The 18,214-nt window shown below is 43.0% G+C and overlaps 1 protein-coding gene across 8 annotated transcripts in view; it reads left to right on the plus strand.

Annotated features, from left to right (window-relative positions):
* The window catches only part of FTO (FTO, alpha-ketoglutarate dependent dioxygenase), a 331,224-nt gene that overhangs the window by 91,640 nt on the left and 221,370 nt on the right, over nucleotides 1-18,214 (plus strand). For all 8 annotated transcript variants that reach the window (XM_015586964.2, XM_025044569.1, XM_025044570.1 and 5 more), the window contains one exon: nucleotides 2,408-3,032. In XM_015586964.2, the coding sequence (XP_015442450.1) occupies nucleotides 2,408-3,032 (625 nt within the window). The remainder of the gene's footprint in view (nucleotides 1-2,407; nucleotides 3,033-18,214) is intronic.

Raw genomic sequence — 18,214 nt, forward strand, 5'->3', positions numbered from 1 at the left:
TGCAGAAATCGCTCTTGTCATGGTCACCAGCGATTTCCAGGCCGCCAGACCTAGTGGATGATCCCCGTCCTCGTGTCACGCCGCCTCGCAGGGGCAGTTGGCGTAGTCGACTGTCCCGTCTTTGAAATGCTCTTCTCTTTTGACTTATGCATTAAAATGCTCTCCTGGTTTTTCTGCTTGGTCTCCTCTGCTAAGCCTTCTTCCGTGACCCAGGGATTGGCTTGGGGCTCCCTTCTGTATTTGTGGCGTTTCCCTAGGAGATCCTCTTAATTTCCAGGCCTTTAAAAACCAGTCGTGGGCTGACAGCTCCCACCTCGACTCCCCCAGCTCCACTGTCTCCTCTGCGCTGGGGATGTTCCCTCCTCCCTGTTTCCCCCCCGAGGATTTCATCGGTATCTGAACGGCTGCAGCTCCAAAACAGGCTTCCTCCTTCCTCTCTGTTCGTCCACCTACCACTTCTGTTTTGCCCCAGTCTCTCTTATTTCAAAATATAGTGAATCATTTATTCGTGTATTAACTCCAGAAATTTGGAAGTCACTCATAACTTCTTTCCTTTCTGTATCCCTCACGTCTAATCCGTAGGCACATGCTTTTGCTCTGCCTGTTAAGTGTGTGTTTTCTCTGTCCGTCGGTCTCTGTCTCTCATCCAGACCATCATCGCTTTCCTCCTGGATGGTCGTAATAGTCCCTCACAGGATCGTCTGCTTTCATATTCGCCTCTCTCCAGTCCCTGCCCGGTATTTTAACTAAGAGTGATTTGTGTCCATCAAAATCAAATTGCTCTTCCCTGACAGTCCTCCAGTGCGCTCACGGTCACATCCGGAGTCCTCACTTGGACCTCCAGGTTTGGTGCCGTCCGGCCTCTGCCTTCCTCTTCATCCTCATGTCCCGTCACGCTGCCTTTGGCTGTTTTTGCTCTAGTAAAACTGGCCTTCTTTTTGTCTCTAGAATAGGCCGGTCTCTGTTCTCAGCGCCTTTGTATCTTTAGTCCCTCGTTCGTCACGTGGCTGCTGCCTTTTTTTCCTGAAGATCTCGGCTTAAATGCCAGCTCCTCAGAGAGTCTGTCCTGCACTAAGGACAGCTTGCCTACTGATTTGTTTCTGGCTTAGTACTCAACACAGTTTGGGATTACTTTTCTTTATTTATTTACCCGATTTGGTAGCAAGTTCCTTGAGGACAGGAACCTACTCTCTGTCTAGTATTTTGTAGGTGCTCTGTAGACATTTGTTTGGAAGAATAAATGGTCTCGCCCTGTTTATCATGTAGATAGTAATTATTGAACGAAGATATGGAAGGACTGTATGTCAAAAATGATGGCAACACAATACTAAGATGCAACCAGTTGAATTAAACTTTATGGGGTAAAAGTAAAATCCTGTGCTTTGATTTTGAAAGGAAGTCAGTTTCATTGTATGGAATCGGGGAACTCTGGCTTGATACTGATTCATATGTCAGGTCCTAGGAGCCAGACGTGGTGGCCGAAAGGTGAGGCAGCCCTTAACTGCGTCAGTAAATCCACGAGTTTCCATACAGAATTATCTTCCAACGCTCTCTCACAGGGACGCCAGTGGGATTATTGCAACTTTCCGAATTGCAGAGACTACCCCACACCTGCCTGCCTCCCTCCCTCCCTCATTCCCTCCCTTCCTTCCTTCCTTCCTTTAAAATTCAGTGAGTACATTCTAGACACTAGTATTATAGTTGTGAACAAAACTGTCATGGCTGTGTGTTCATGGAGCTTCGTGTCTGTCTTCCAAAGAGAAGTGATTTCTCTTTCAGTGAAAACATTGAAGGGGAAACCAGTTCGTCGAGAGCAGTGCAGCCTAGTGGTTAAAGATACATGCTCTGGAGCTTTTTTTTCTGGAGCTTCAACTTCCAGCTCCAGTATTGATCAGCTCTGTGACTTTGGGTAAGTTTTCTTCAGTATTCTCCTCTATAAACGAGACCAGGGTAGTACCACCATATGAAGTTGTGAGCAGTGAGCGAGTCAGTGCGTATCGATCATTTAGAATAGTGCAAGGCACATAGTAAGTACTTGGTACGTAGATGGTATGCAGTCAGTTAATAAAATTGTGTTTTCTGGAGGCTCAAAGATTGAGAGACAGATTCCGAGTGGGGAGAAGTGGCCACAGAGGGAGCCTGAGAAATCAAAGCCCACATTATTATTGTTAAGGACCGTTAATTGAGCTTGGATTTGAAAATCTTGCCTGGAGAGTTGATGACATTTGTTTTATTTGGTCTCCTATTTTAGGCTGGAGAGAGATGAATCCTTTTAAGAAATACCACCGGCCAGTTGTGTTTTCTTAATTTTTTTTTCCCCCCTAATGCTCCCAAAGATACCTGCTTTTGGAAATAATAAAATGAACGCCATCCATAAACACATATTTTCGCTCTGGTTTTGTTTTAGTGGCAGCTGAAATACCCTAAACTAATCCTGCGCGAGGCCGGCAGTGTGCCCGAGACGCTCCATCAAGAGGTGCAGGGCGCCTTTCTCAGCCTGCACAAGCGCGGCTGCCTGTTTCGGGACCTGGTGAGGGTCCAAGGCAAAGATGTGCTCACCCCGGTGTCTCGCATCCTCATCGGGAACCCCGGCTGCACCTACAAGTACCTGAACACCAGGCTCTTCACGGTACCCTGGCCCGTGAAGGGTTCCACGACGAACTACCACGGGGCCGAAATAGCTGCCGCGTGTCAGACCTTCCTCAAGCTCAACGACCACCTGCGGGGCGAGACGGCCCGGGCGTGGGGGGAGCTCGCGGCCAGAGAGAAGGCGGATGTCGACGCCGTGCCGCTGTGCATCGGCCCCGACTTCCCCAGGGTCGGCGTGGGGGCCTTCGAGGGGCAGGACGAAGCGGACATTAAGACCAGGTCTGCGTACAACGTGACTCTGCTGAATTTCATGGACCCGCAGAAAATGCCGTACCTGAAGGAGGAACCCTACTTCGGCATGGGGAAGATGGCCGTGAGCTGGCACCACGACGAAAACCTGGTGGAGAGGTCCGCGGTGGCCGTGTACAGCCACAGCTTCGAAGGTACAGTGCGCCCTCCGGAGCAGCAGCCCCGAAGGCGACACGGCCGGCCAGGGCCGCACGCGTGCGTCCCTGTGTCTGCGCCTCTGTCTGTGTCTGTGTCTCTGTCTCTGTCTCTGTGTCTCTGTCTCTGTCTGTGTCTGCGTCTCTGTCTGTGTCTGCGTCTCTGTCTGTGTCTGTGTCTCTGTCTCTGTCTCTGTCTCTCCGTCTCTGTCTGTGTCTCTGTGTCTGTGTCTGCATCTGTGTCTCTGTCTCTGTGTCTGTGTCTCTGTCTGTGTCTGTGTCCGTGTCTCTGTGTCTGTGTCTCTGTCTGTGTCTGTGTCTCTGTCTCTGTGTCTGTGTCTCTGTCTGTGTCTGTGTCTCTGTCTCTGTGTCTGTGTCTCTGTCTGTGTCTGTGTCTCTGTCTCTGTGTCTGTGTCTCTGTCTGTGTCTGTGTCTCTGTCTCTGTGTCTGTGTCTCTGTCTGTGTCTGTGTCTCTGTCTCTGTGTCTGTGTCTCTGTCTGTGTCTGTGTCTCTGTCTCTGTGTCTGTGTCTCTGTCTGTGTCTGTGTCTCTGTCTCTGTGTCTGTGTCTCTGTCTGTGTCTGTGTCTCTGTCTCTGTGTCTGTGTCTCTGTCTGTGTCTGTGTCTCTGTCTCTGTGTCTGTGTCTCTGTCTGTGTCTGTGTCTCTGTCTCTGTGTCTGTGTCTCTGTCTGTGTCTGTGTCTCTGTCTCTGTGTCTGTGTCTCTGTCTGTGTCTGTGTCTCTGTCTCTGTGTCTGTGTCTCTGTCTGTGTCTGTGTCTCTGTCTCTGTGTCTGTGTCTCTGTCTGTGTCTGTGTCTCTGTCTCTGTGTCTGTGTCTCTGTCTGTGTCTGTGTCTCTGTCTCTGTGTCTGTGTCTCTGTCTGTGTCTGTGTCTCTGTCTCTGTGTCTGTGTCTCTGTCTGTGTCTGTGTCTCTGTCTCTGTGTCTGTGTCTCTGTCTGTGTCTGTGTCTCTGTCTCTGTGTCTGTGTCTCTGTCTGTGTCTGTGTCTCTGTCTCTGTGTCTGTGTCTCTGTCTGTGTCTGTGTCTCTGTCTCTGTGTCTGTGTCTCTGTCTGTGTCTGTGTCTCTGTCTCTGTGTCTGTGTCTCTGTCTGTGTCTGTGTCTCTGTCTCTGTGTCTGTGTCTCTGTCTGTGTCTGTGTCTCTGTCTCTGTGTCTGTGTCTCTGTCTGTGTCTGTGTCCGTGTCCGTGCCCGGGTGTCGCGTGTCCCTGTCGGCTTCGCCACAGCCACATTGCTGCAGAATATGCCTCTTTCTGGCCTCGCCGTGCTCCCGGGCATGCTGTGCGGAGACCGATGTGGTCACGTGCAAGTGCTCTGTCCTTTTGTCCGTCCCGGGCCTGGGCGAGCAGCATCCAGATGGCTTCGCGCGGCCACCACCTTGCTCTGGAGCGCAGGGTAGGAGGCGCCGTCGCCTTAATGACCTCGCTGGTCAAGGGGCCAGGAAAGCAGAAGTCCAGCGAATCGTCCCAGGTTCCCACAGGCGCGCATTTCCAGTCTCGCCGAACTGTTTTATGGTGGTTGACATCGCCGTCTCGTTGGGAGCGATCGGTCAGATACGGACTTGGCCTTGGCTTGGTGCGGTGTGACCGCGGCGCGTCCCCGCCCGAAGCAGTCGGGGGGCGGGTGTGGGCAGAGTCAGGGAACTCCTCCTCCCGCCGGGGGCTCTGCGCCCTCAGACCTTCCAGGGTGGCTGTGGTGGACTGCTTCCTGACCTTTCTGAAATCTGATCCCTTTGGAACAGCAGTCACAGGCTACCTTTCTTTATGGCCCACTCAAGTTTTCCTGCTTCTGTCGTTCAGTTTCTGTGCGTACAGGATCCCCCATTGCTTTTCAGAATTGGCACACGAGAAAGACGGGTGAAAATGCAGAGGACGGCAGTGATCACTGCTGACTTCTTTTTTGCCTGATCGTTTGATAAGGGGAGTACCAGACACGGGATTGTGTCTCCCGCCCGCTTGTCTCATCTGCTTGTTTATTACAAGTACTCACAAAACCAGAGGATCTCGATTTCCCATCAGAAAACGCACTGGCACTTTCAAGGGTGACTGTTGTCCAACAACTAGTTTTTCAACTGGATTTTTTTTTTTGCTGTCGTGATTCCTTTCTCGTTGACTCAAACGACTGTTTTGGAAAAGGGATTTCAAAAAGAAATTTACATGGTTCTCTTGAAACTTCTTACCATTTCCCCGAGTCAGAAAATTTCCCCAGGGTAGCCGAGATATTTTCTAACTTACGTCTTCTGCCCCAAACGAGGAAGGAGCTCAGTGCCTGGAAATTTCACCGGTTTCTCTGGCATCTCGAATACCGCTGCTGACCTAAGAAAATTGCTTGAAGGGGGTTTGACGCTGTCCTAATGGAAAGAACCGAGATCCTCTGATCTTTAATAAAGCCTTGCCAGGGTTTAAGAATGATCACATCCAAGAACTCTGATGGGAACCCGCAGTGGAGTTTGTTGGTTTCTCCCTTAAGGAGGCGACGCTCAGCGGAATGTGACAGCTGAGGCCGCTACAAAGGTGTCTTTGTGCGCGCAGGTTCTCTTGGCCCTGCAGTTTAATGGTCCTATTGTCCTCCCAGAGAGCGGGCGAGCAAGTAGTTTTCGAAATCTAGAATATCTTTCTGAAAGGAATTAAAATTTTTAATGAATAGTTTCTGTGGTCAGGAGTAGTTAAGACTGATAAAGTATGCAAATACACATAAATATGTACGGGTTGAGCCTTGCAGTTATCACCTGCGGGGGGGCGGGGAACGGCAGGATTTGAATCTGTAAGAGGGGTATAAGTCCTTTGTTTTCTTAGCCCCAATATTCCCAGAAGTCTGGCTAATAATAATAGCGATACTAGGAGCTGTCCTTTATTGAGCACCTACTATGTGCCAGCCACTGACATAAGCCTTTTACACATATTAAGTTATTTAATTTTTCAGAAGGCCCATGAATAAAATGCTACTGTTATCCTCGTTTTACAGGTGAGGAAACTGAGGCCCCGAAGGATGATGAGCCTTTCCACAGTTATACAGCTCTTCATCAGTGGAGCTAGGGTTCGAACCCAGACATTCTGGCTCCCGAGTCCTAAAAGCTAAGGCCGAATGCCGCATGAGCAGTTACCTCCTCTGCCCGCAGTGCAGCCACCTCCACGACTGGGGATTTTTGATGTGCAGAGGCGTAAGGGAACGTCCTGCTTGCTCTTCCTTGCAGATCCTGATCCCCTCGCTTCCTGCCACCCCACTTCTCCCCACGGCGTCTGCTGTAGCTGTCTACACGGACTCGCAGATGACGGGAACGCATTAGCTTAGCTTGTTCTGTGAAATGGAACCTTTCTCTCGGTCTCTGGCTGCGTGCGTGATGTTGGGTCAGAGGGTTTACTTACAAAGCATGTCCCTTGAAACTTTTTGGTGCATGCGTTTTTTCCAAGCATCTTCTTCCAGGTGACAAATTATAGGTTTATTTCTCTGGCTTCCTTATGTTCCTGTGAGAGATATGGTAAAGGTGGACTCGAAGAGAGCCATTTGGGTTAAAATCATGTTCGGGCTTAAAATGGAGCAAAGAGTGGACATTTCAGACAACTGTACTGTTGTTTGTGTCCTTGAACTTGTTTGTTGAGCATTTGCTAAGCGAAGTTCAATTAGTTCTAGAGAGTATGGAGCCTCCAAAGGTAAATCAAATAAAGGCCATTTTTGCCTTGAGAGCACAGGTGAAGTAAGGTGTGTTCTCCTGGCCTCGTTCAAGCCTCTCATTTCACAGATGAAAACATGAGGTGAGGAGAATGGAAGTGACTTATCCAAGGTCACAGAGTTCCTTCGTGACAGGGGAGTGTTACGTGCCACAGGAAAGGTTTATGTACGACGCATCGAGAGTTCAGAAGAGAGGTGATGACTTGCTGCCGAAATTAAATTCAGGTAAAGCTAAAGAGCTTTCGAGACTCGGCTCTCAGTACCTTTTCCCAGTGAAATAAATCTTCATGTAGATTTATGAGGCAGTCATCCCTCTTTGGTTTATTTCTGTGAGCAGAGGTCATTGAGAAGTAATTTGTATAGGATACGCGTCACTATGTACTAAACTCATTGGCTTCACAAGCAATTCTAGTTAAATAGATATCTCCAGTAGGAAGATCGAAATGGTACAATTTTTAATCAGGAATGGCTTGGGAGAACCATGGGTAAATAGAGTAGTCGATCTTCCTCTTCTAGTTTTGCTGGCAATTGCTCGTTACTCCAGGACATATATAATACATATCAACAACAACAGGTTTTAGCAGGGATTCCCATTTATGTTTTGGACTTGGGAAAAAGTGAATTCACTTAAGGATGGAAATTTCTTCCCACAGTTATTAAATCTTTATTTTGAAATGAGTAGCTTTATACCTGGATAGCTTTACTGGGGTGTCATTTCCATACAGGAAACTGCAGATATTTAAAGTTTACAGTTTCATACGTTTTAACACATCTGCGAAACCATCGCCACAATCAAGATAGTGAGCACATATATCCATTACCCCCAGAAGTTTCCTCGTGCCCCTTGGTCACCCCTCTTTCTGACCCCCACTTGCCTCTTCCTCTTCTTGCCTCAGGCAGCCACTGATCTGCTTTCTGTCACTCTAGATTAGATTGCATTTTCTAGAATTTTAGATAAATATGAAATTATACAATACGGACTGTTTTTTTGGGTGGAAGGATCTGGCTCCCCCCCCTCAAAAAACAGTCCGTATTGTATAATTTCATATTTATCTTAGCATAAGTATTTGGAGATTCATCCATGTCATTGTGTATATCGATGGTTTGTTCTTTTTTTTCTCTCTCTTTTTTATTGTGGTAAAATATACCATTTTAACCATTTTTAAACGTACAGTTCAGTGGCATTAAATACATTCACGTCGTGCAAATATCACCAAAAAAAAACAGTCCGTATTGTATAATTTCATATTTATCTTAGCATAAGTATTTGGAGATTCATCCATATCATTGTGTATATCGATGGTTTGTTCTTTTTTTTCTCTCTCTTTTTTATTGTGGTAAAATATACCATTTTAACCATTTTTAAACGTACAGTTCAGTGGCATTAAATACATTCACGTCGTGCAAATATCACCACCATCCATCCTCAGAACGTTTTCATCTTCACAAATTGTAACTGTCCCCATTAAATGCTCTCTGTGCCCCTCCCCCAGCCCCTGGTGCGACCACCGTTCTACCTTCTGTGTCTGTGTTTGACTACTCTAGGTCCCTCATATAAGTGGAATTATAAGGTGTTTGTCCTTTTGTGTAGGGCTTATTTCACTGATCATGTCTTCGAGGTCCATCCACGTTTTGTAGCATGTATCAGAATTTTATTTCTTTTTAAGGATGAATAAAATTCCACCGTATGTATATGCCATATTTTGTTTACCCATTTGTCCATCGATGGACATTTGGTTTGTTTCTCTCTCTTGGCTATTGTGAATAATGCTGCAGTGAACACCGTACAGATATCTATTCGAGCCCCTGGTTTTAATTCTTTTGAGCATGTACCCTGAAGTGAGATTGCTCAATCAAGTAGTAATTATATGTTTAATTTTTAATTTTTATTTGTTTAATTATATGTACAAAAAGCAAACTCTTCTGTTTTCTACAACGATTGTTCCATTTTACATTTCCACCGACAGTGCACAGGGTCCAGTTACTCCATATCTGTGCCAACACTTGTTTTCTGTGTGTGTGTGTGTGTACACGTACATAGTATGTATGTGTGTTTTAGTAAATAATAGTTATGCTAATGGGTGTGAAGTTGTTTCTCATTGCATTTCCCTGATGATTACTGATTTTGAGCATGTTTTCATGCGCTTATTGGTCATTCGTGTATTTTCTTTGGAGAAATGTCTATTCTAGTCCTTTACCCATTTTTGAAAAAAAATTTTTTTTTTCACTGAGTTATAGGAGTTCTTTATATAATGTGGATATTAATCTCTTATCAGATACATGATTTGCAAATATATTTTCTCCAAGAATGGCTGAATTTTTAACGCTGTATTTGATGAGCAGGAGATATGAGGACAAAGTGGAGCCGAACAAGCTTGATCGTCTGTGGCATAAGTTCGGCAATTTAATTCTGTACTGTCGAATGACATCTGTCATATCGATACTAATTAGCTGTGGGACCGTAGGCCAGTGAAATTCTTCCTCCCTCAGTTTTCTCATTTGTAAATAGCGATAAGAACCAGGTGAACCCACCTCGGGATTGTGAGGATTAAATACATGTGAAGTGCTAAGCACGTAACAGTGTTCAGCACGTAGTGAGTCTTCAGTAAACATTAGTTTTAGTTTTTATTAAAGTTAGACATTCATCTGATTTTTAAAAGTCAAGTATTTCTGTGAGGTCTGTTAAGAAAAAACAGCAGTTATCTCTGCCTTTTCTCCACATGTTCATCACCTCAGAGGCAATCATTTTACTCTTTCAGGTAATGCTTCTGATAGTCAATAACCTACTTACGTTGTTTCCGGCCTTATTTATCGGCGTCCTGATGTGGAAAGCGAGGATGTGCTCAGCTCTCTTTTCTCTCCTTGTCGGCCTACGCAGGCACACTCTTTAGATTCCCCGAAGTCCTGTTACAGGTACCTTGTAATTTCGGTCATGTCAGCATTCGGCCTTTAGAGTTATCCTGTCTGTGAAAATGCTGTTCAGAGGCTTGTGATAAATGTTGATGAGCTTTCCTTTTCTTTACAACTTTTTATTTTTTCCTTAATAATGCTCTCGTTTTTTCGTCTGAGTAGCGTTCTGTATAGTTATAGCCAATTAAATCCTATGCTCTCTACTCATTATCTAGATCTCTCATGAGCGTCAGAACCATCAGATATTCAGTTAATTTCATTTTCTTGAAGAAATAGCTTCTAGCGTCTTCAGATCTGCTCCAATCTGGACTGGTTACCTTCTCTGCCTTTTTTTGTTGTGGGATCTGAAGTCTGGGGCGGCTCGTCAGAGAAGACAAGTGCAGTGTCCCGTTTTGTGGTACCCAGTAGATTCCCTTCATCTGCTTTACTGGTGATTCAGATCCCTGCACCCCATGTCTCTCTCTCTCCTGACTTGTTTCTTTGTTTCGATGGAGCACACCCTATAATCGTGTTTTGAGAAAGGGTGCTCAGGTGCTTAAATTTTGAGGCTTTGAATATCTTAAATTAGTTTTATTCCATCTTAACATGCATCGACACTTCAGGTGTAGAAATCTTGACAGGAAATAATTTTTCTTTCAGATTTTCTTCGGAGGGAATTGCATCAAAGTCTTTCATCTTCCAATGCTTATGTTGAGAGTTCTGAGTGTTTTCTTATCCTTCATGTGACTATTTTTTGTTAGGTTTTTTTCCCTAATGTTTCATAATTTCACAGTGAAGACTTTTCATTCATTACATTGGCATTTGGTAGATCCTTTCAGTCCAAAAACCCCATGACCTTCAGTGTGGGGCATTTTCTTGAATTATTTTGTTGATTATTTCTTCCTCTCATATTTTCTCTCTAGAATCTCTGTGGTTTGGTTGTTGAATCTCATGGACCGTTCCTCTAATTTTCTTATGTATTCTCTTATTTTCAATATTTTCGTATTTTTTAATCTTCTCTGAGAGATATCCTTAACATTATCTCCAGCTGGTCTATTGAAATTTTTTTTAGGTACTGAAATATAACATAGAATTAACGTTCAGCTTGACGAATTGTCACAACGTGAACATATCTGTGTAACCAGCACCCAGATCGATAAGTAAAACATTAACACCCCAGAAGTGCTTCCTTCCAACGTATTCTTTCCCCAAGCAGTAACCATTCATTCTCTTGACTGCTAAGGCCATATGTTAGTTTTACTCACATGTGAGTTAGAATCGTAGGCTCTTTGAAGGCATGCTTCACGTCTCGCTCTTTCTTTATGTGAGCATATAATGGAAAATCAGTATTTGTTGCCCCGAATCTATAAGTATTGTTTGTTGTTGGGCGGTGTGTGCTATTCGGCTACGTTGTGGTCACTGTCCAGTAATGGTTTCTGTGACGACGGTCTCTGCTTAGAGTTAGGATCCTTTTGATTTCAGATAGCCAATATCTGAGCTAAATAGGCTTAATTTAAAAAGATGAGGAATTATCTCACTTACTACTAAGACCAGAGGTCCCAGTGGCTTCAAGTGGACCTCGTTTGAACAGTAGTACTGTGATCCATGTCCAGTTTCTTGCCCTTCATTTTTGGCTCTGCTCGAGTGGTTGCTTTTCTCTCTTGAGGCAAACCAACTTGGCATGGCCTCTGAATGGCGTCCCCCGAGCTTCTGTGGCCACCCTCTTTCTTTTTCATGAGTTTTAGGGAGAGAAACTAGACATGTACTCTGAAGTCTGGATAAAGCTTTGCCCGAAGCTGATGAATAAATACCTTCTTTTGATGAGCCCAGTTGGGTTCTGGTCTTCTCTGTCATTTACGAACATCATAAAGGTCTCTGTAGGTACCTGTGACCGTCTTTGCCCTTTCCTGAGGTTGCCCAAGGAACCGCAGCCTCCATTGTTAGAAGCTCTGGTTTGGAGGATGTATTGTTTGAGAAGTATCTCTGCTTCCTTCCCTCGTTTCACATTTTACTTTAGATAATGTAGTGGTTTTGAAGCTTCAGCTAAGAGCCCCCAGAGCAATTTTTCTCTCCTTTCTCACTTTCATTTTTTTCTACCAAGTGCATGAAACATGGTGTAATGAGGTTCTCCAGTGTATATGAATATTTATATCTTAAATCCATTTTTTTTTTTCCAAATGCTTAATCTGAAAGCTGACAGAGCAAGACATCATGTTGAAGGGCTTTAGATTTTTCGGTGAGGCGTTTTCAGCATTTCTCCCGAAATCCCAGAAAACTTATAATTAATTCTACAGTTATTTTTCTCTGTCAAGGGAAGACGTTTGTCCTGCGTTGCTTGTTTTGAGGCATCTGAGAGCAGCTTCTTGTTATGGATTCTGAGCTGGGACTGATGAGGTTTTTCTTTTTTCCTTCAAATTTGTCTGAATTCTCCATTTTTTCAGACCATTTATTCCTCATGGCCGAGAAGGAAGATGGTCAATGTCAGCAGCAGGCTTGGTTCCTTGTTCCTCACAGCCAGCAAGGAGAGCGTTTTTGCCTTGTAGGACATAGAGGCTTCTCCGTGCCTGAGCTTTCTTCGTCTTTGGCTTACACCATTTCCCATTACTTTGGAAACCTGTCCAGAAAAATTATGCTAAGTCTGCACATAGAAGCTTCTACCTTCTAGAGGGATGATCTGAACAACAGGTCTGACCTATGAAAAAGGCTTGAGTATCCATCAGTGCCCGCAGTAGAAGTCTGGATACCTTACGTGGTCCACAGAGCCCTCCGTGCCCTGGCCTCTGCCCACCTCTCTAGCCTCTTGCAAATCCATGTCATTCATGTGATACTGTTGCAGCTCAGAATCCCTTTTGTTCTTATACACCCACCAGCCATTTCCCTCCTGGACTGTGTCTTCGCAGCCTCATACCTTCCCCTTTTACCTTCTGTCTCCCTCCCCACCCCAGACACCGCAATGTCATGGATCAGTGCTGGACAGAGGAAGAAGCATCACTGGCCTTCGTAGGCCAGCTGGCCGTCTGCAACTTCTGTATTTTTCCTGTCTCAAGATCTCTGACATGGATAGGAAGGGACCTGCTACTTAAACCTCTCTTGGTGTAGGGTTGAAGGAGCAGGGAAAATAATTTGCAGGGCCAGAGTCTTAGAAATCTTAGCACTCGGCCAAAGAAAAGGGGCTGTTTTTTAATTTGGTGGTGATGATGAATATGTACTTACATATCAGGGAAATTATCGACATACAATATTAATGGTATATATTATCAAATGTGACACAAAATTTCAAGTGATGTGTTTTATTAGATCAGAACCGTCATCTCTTCCTTCATGCTCAGGCTTGTGTCTTTGTTTCTACGTAACAGTGGTTGCATGTTGCTTTAAAATTTTGAACAAAATATTTCTTCTTATTAAATGGAATTAAGTTTTTCTAAAACTATTTAGCATAAAAATCAAACTGGCTAATTTGGGGGGTGGAGAGTTAGACATTTAAACGTTACATTTACATTCTGCATCCTTCTGTATTTTGTCACCTCTTTTAACAGTTTGGCGAGCGGGAGCTGGGGATGCACTGCACACACGGAAACTCTTAAAATCCTTTGACTGTGACTGAGGGTTAAAGGCACGTCCAAGCCCATTGCCTCTGCTTGTTTCCCAAATAACACAGGGCGAGAGCAACCACTCACAGTTGCTATAGATAATTACAAGTTGATTTTATTGAGAAAGTGAGGAACACTATACTTATGCAATAAAAAATTTATCAGACTTACAGCTTCCCTCCTCCCTACCCAGCCCAAGGGGGAAACAAACCTTCAGCAAAACATTATTTTAATGAGCACATTTCAAAGGTGCTGGATTTATGGGAGACATCAGGAAACACTGATTGCAATTACTGTCTCTGTTTGTCGTTCAGGACTTTATTGGTGCCACATTGAGAAGCGTGCTAGGATGAAAACTGGTGGGGGAAACAGTCAAGCGGCCTGTTAGCCTGTAAAGATGATCACTTATTAGAATAACCACACTCAGCAGTATTGAAACCTCCTGAAAACCGTTCTTTGTAGCTTAAAATCATTTTTTTTTAAAAAGTTAAGTTGATTTGACCAGAGAGGGACATAGGAAAAAACATCTTAAAATATTTCTATTCTTTTTTTTATATGCTACTTGCTACATCTCTTGTCACTTGGATCCACTAGAATGAAGCAGCCTGAAACGTTGGGGTATCACGAATATAAACGTATGATTCTCAGATCAGTATTCTTTTGCGAAGTTGATCTGGATATCAGATAATTTCGCATTAATTACGTTGTGTGCTAGCGTTAAGCACGTTACAGTAGCAAGTGTTTGTCACATTACATCGCTTATTTTATTCAGCCTTGGCTTCTTTACTAATATGTGCAGTAGACATCGCCATCAGATCACAAATATCAAGACTCTAGAGCCGGGCTTGGCAGATGTTTTCTTTAAAGGGCCAGATAATAAATATTTTCAGATTTGCGGACTTTAATGGTCAGTGTTTTAGCTACTCAGCCCTGCTGTTAAGCATAAAAGCAGCCATGGACGGTATGTGAATGAACGGGTGTGAGTGTGTTCCAGTTAAACTTTATAAAAAACAGGTGATAGGCCTGATGTGACTGTGGGCTAGAGCCAAGTCCACAGACTTCCATGGCTGTAGGGGCCAGGCAGGTACCCCAAACGAATGAAGCGGCCGACAGGACTGCCACCGGCAGAGAGCACACGGCATGCCTCGCGTAAAAGGGGCAGCTACTTCTAACTTGTAGGCACTTATGACTGACTCAGTGATACCAGATATTATAATTCAAGAGCAGCTGGAAATGGTTGATTTTATGCAAAGTACTTTTATCAGTTGGCAACTAATTCAGATTTGCGAAGGGAATACAGCGCAGCTCAAGCCGTATCCCTTTGCGAGCTCCCTCTGATCCTGGGAATCTGGTCTTGCGCATTCTGAGGTGTAGCTGTGTATTATGTATAAATAAGAACCACCTGGGCAGTGTCATCAGACATGGATAGCAAATAATCGAGCTCTGATGTCGCTAACTAACCCTTCGAGTGCCTCCGACAGACATCGGTCATCGATCATACTCTTTCCTGCAAAGCCTGGAGACAATTGCAGAATTCTCCACCGGGGCTCAAAAAAGCCACAGCCAATAAACTAGTTGTGTCCCCTGATATGTAAGGTATTTGTCATCCCCGTTTGAGAGGATTCTCCTTAAAATTGTTTTTGGGATTAACCTAGAAAATGTCTTTGGGCTTTTTACTATATAATTTTATTCTGGCTAAAAGTTGCTCTTAACTAGAATATTTGAGAAAACATGTATCAGAAATAACAGATATGAAAAAAGATAAGATTCTGATCATATGGCAGTATCAGATTTTAGATTCAAACCCAGGGAATTACAGAATATCCAAAGTTGGACGTGTCTTTAAAGGTCACTTAGTAGCGTTCCTTCTTTCAAGAGACCATGAACTTGAATTTCTGGTCTGATTTTTTTCACCATGCCTGTGCAAAGTAATGTGAATGAATAATTATAAAGGGATGTTCCTTTATTTCCCCCTTCTCTTATTAACTGTGACCCTTGTTGCATAGTTACTGCAGAGGAAGATGTCCAGAATTTAGGGGTTCTGTGTATGGGCGTGTGCCGTCTGCAATGCATGTACTTCTGGGTCGTGGATGTGGCACGTACCTGACGCAGCCTAAGTAAAACATGCTTTATTGTTCACTTCGGTCACATAAAACTTTGCCTCTTGTCTTCTCACTTCTTACTCTGCCTTCTAAGCGAGTCTCAACCCTACTTGTTTTTCGAATTTGATCTCTAAGAATTCTCTGATTGTTCGAACCCCCATTGAACCTGTCTCTTCTCTAAACGTCTTCAGCATCGAGACCTGTACTAATCTAGCAGTGTTATGCCTTTTACGTTATTTTATTTAATTTGCGGCATTTTCTTCTCTTCCTGAATTAACGTTTTCTTTTCCTGCCGTCCAGCACTGCAAGGACTGTGAATGTCGTGCCCTGGAAGAACATTTTGTCTTTAAGCAGTTAGTACAGACGTTCCTCGAATGCTTTCTGTGTGCCAGTTTCTAGGGCTCTAATTGTAGACGAAACAGAAAAATGGCCCCTGCCTGCCCTTGAAGACTGGCACCTTAGTGGATTAAAGTCTCATAGAAGTTAACCTGTCCCCTTACTAGGAATCCGTGACAAACACTCCAATTACACTAGAAAGGAATTTCCACTGGGGCCCAGCTCTTGGATTCGTTCGCTGATAGGGCCCTATTGCCTGGGTCAGTGTTCACTATGTAGCAAGTGCTCAATAGATATGTCTTAAATGAACTTGTACAAGTTTTCATGTAGGGCTGTCCCTGTAGGACGTAGCGTAGGCAGATTATAGTGTGTGCCTTCTCCTTTATGTGTCCCTCCCACTCCTGTGCCCCAGACACGTTCTCCTCTCAGCAAAATCAGTTGTGAGAGTGAGTATCCTTCTTGAAATACTATAGGTGAGTGTATGAGCGCACGTGCACACACACACACATATGTGTTTGTATTTTTCACACAAACTATAACCTATTAGTTTTTTTCTCTTAAAAATATATCATAGTTTTGTATCGGTGCATATAACTTTCAGTGGCTACGTAATATTTCATTGCCTGGACATTTCATAATTTATTTCACCAGAAACTTACTGATGGACATCTAGGTTCTCTGTGATCTTTTGGTCTTATAAACAGTGCTACAATACCTGTCTTTGCTCAATGTCGTCTTACAGCCTGTGCAAGTAGGAATTTTGGCACACATTCATGAGAGTGGAATCGTGGAGTTCTCTAGGTTCAGAGGGTTTACGCGTTTGGAATTTTGATAGGTATTGAGAAATTGGCCTCTACACAGTTTTTGAGCATGCCATTTTGCTAATACCACATTTTATCAAAGTGTTTGCTCTTTTCTGATCTGATAGGTGAAAACTCTCTATCGGGGCTTTAATTTGAATCTCTTGTGTGAATAAGTTTGAATGAACATCTTTTTATATGTTTACAAACTCGTTTGCTTTTGTGTGTTTCGTCTTAATAACTTTTGCTCATTTTTCTATTTGAGTATTGGTGTTTATCTTATTGATGTGTAGGAGCTCTTTGTATATTAAAAAAATCTCCTGGCTATGCTTGCTTGTTTACGTTTTTATGCACATTGTATAATCAGCTCGCCTAGTTACCAACCCCATTCACCAAAATAATCAGTCCTATAGATGAATTTAGGGAGAACTACCATTTCCAGGATGTTCAGTTTTATTTCCCAAGAACATAATATGTCACTATTTTGTTTAAATATTCTTTCGTGTTCTTCAATAATAATTTCAAGTTTTTCTTTATGTAGAGAATGCATGTGTAAAAATCTTACTAGATATTTTTATGTGCACAGTTTTGTAGCTAGCATTTTCTTAATTTGCTTATTGCTTGGGATATGTTTTTTCTGGTTGATTCGCAGATAAATAAGCATGTCGTTTGCAAAAGAATATTTTTTCTTTTAAAAAAACTTGTACCTGTTTTTGTGTCTAAACGGGACTCCTCTGTTATGCAACTCCAAAGGGCACCATTGTGTTGGCCGTGATGGGTCATTGTGGTGATAAACGGCATCGTTTTCTGATTCTTAACTTTGGGAATGTTTCTGATGTTTCCCTATTAAAATATGATGCCGGCATTGGGCATGAGATAGATCAGTATCCTGTCAAGGAACTCGCCACCTATTTCTATCTTATTGGGGATTTTAATCATGAAAAGATGTATTTTATTGAATACTTTTATGTATCTTTGGTGACTCGTGATATTTTTTCATCTAAAAATATGATTAATTTCAAGTGTGAGTTTTTGCTTCTTGAACTAGCTTTGTATTCCTGTAATAAGTTGTACTTGGTCTTGGGCCGTTATTCTTTTAACATGCTGCTGGATTTGGATTCTATTCCCTTATGTCGTTCTTAGGAATTTTGTGTTGATTTTCAGATGTGAGACTGGTTTCTGTGTGTATGTGTGTGTTTTGAAAGCATTTGTGTATTTGTGTCTTTGTGTGTGTGTGTGTTTTGTTTTGTTTTGTTTTGTTTTTTTGGATTTTCATATACATTATTCTATCTTCATGAAAAGAATTTGGAAACTTTTTCTTCTCTGATCATAAACAATTTCAGGAATACCGGTTACCCACTCCTTAACTGTTCGGTAGAATTCTCCTTTGAAACTCTGTACACCTGTGTTTTCCTGAGTGCTAGTTCTTTGACAACTTCTATACCTTTTGTATCTTGTTTAGCTTTTCTATCTCTGCTGGTGTCGATTTAAGTAATTACTGTATTCCTAAAAACTAACCATTTAATCTAGATTTTCTAATTTCTTTGCAAAGAATTGAACCTTTTGTTTTCCTTGGTATCCGTGGTTATTTCCTTACCATTTTAAGATTTTTTGATTTAAAAATAAATGACATATTAAAAATATTCTAAAGAATGCGTTTTTAAAAATATACATGAGGATTTTTTTAAAAATTAAAATTCAGTTATTCCGAAGATAACCGTTATAAAACTCAGAGCTTTTAGATGAAGCATTTCCTTTCTGATCTGTCCCTTCTCTTCCAAC

This window comes from Pteropus alecto, unplaced genomic scaffold (genome assembly GCF_000325575.1).
Source record: "Pteropus alecto unplaced genomic scaffold, ASM32557v1 scaffold123, whole genome shotgun sequence".
NCBI lineage: Eukaryota > Metazoa > Chordata > Mammalia > Chiroptera > Pteropodidae > Pteropus > Pteropus alecto.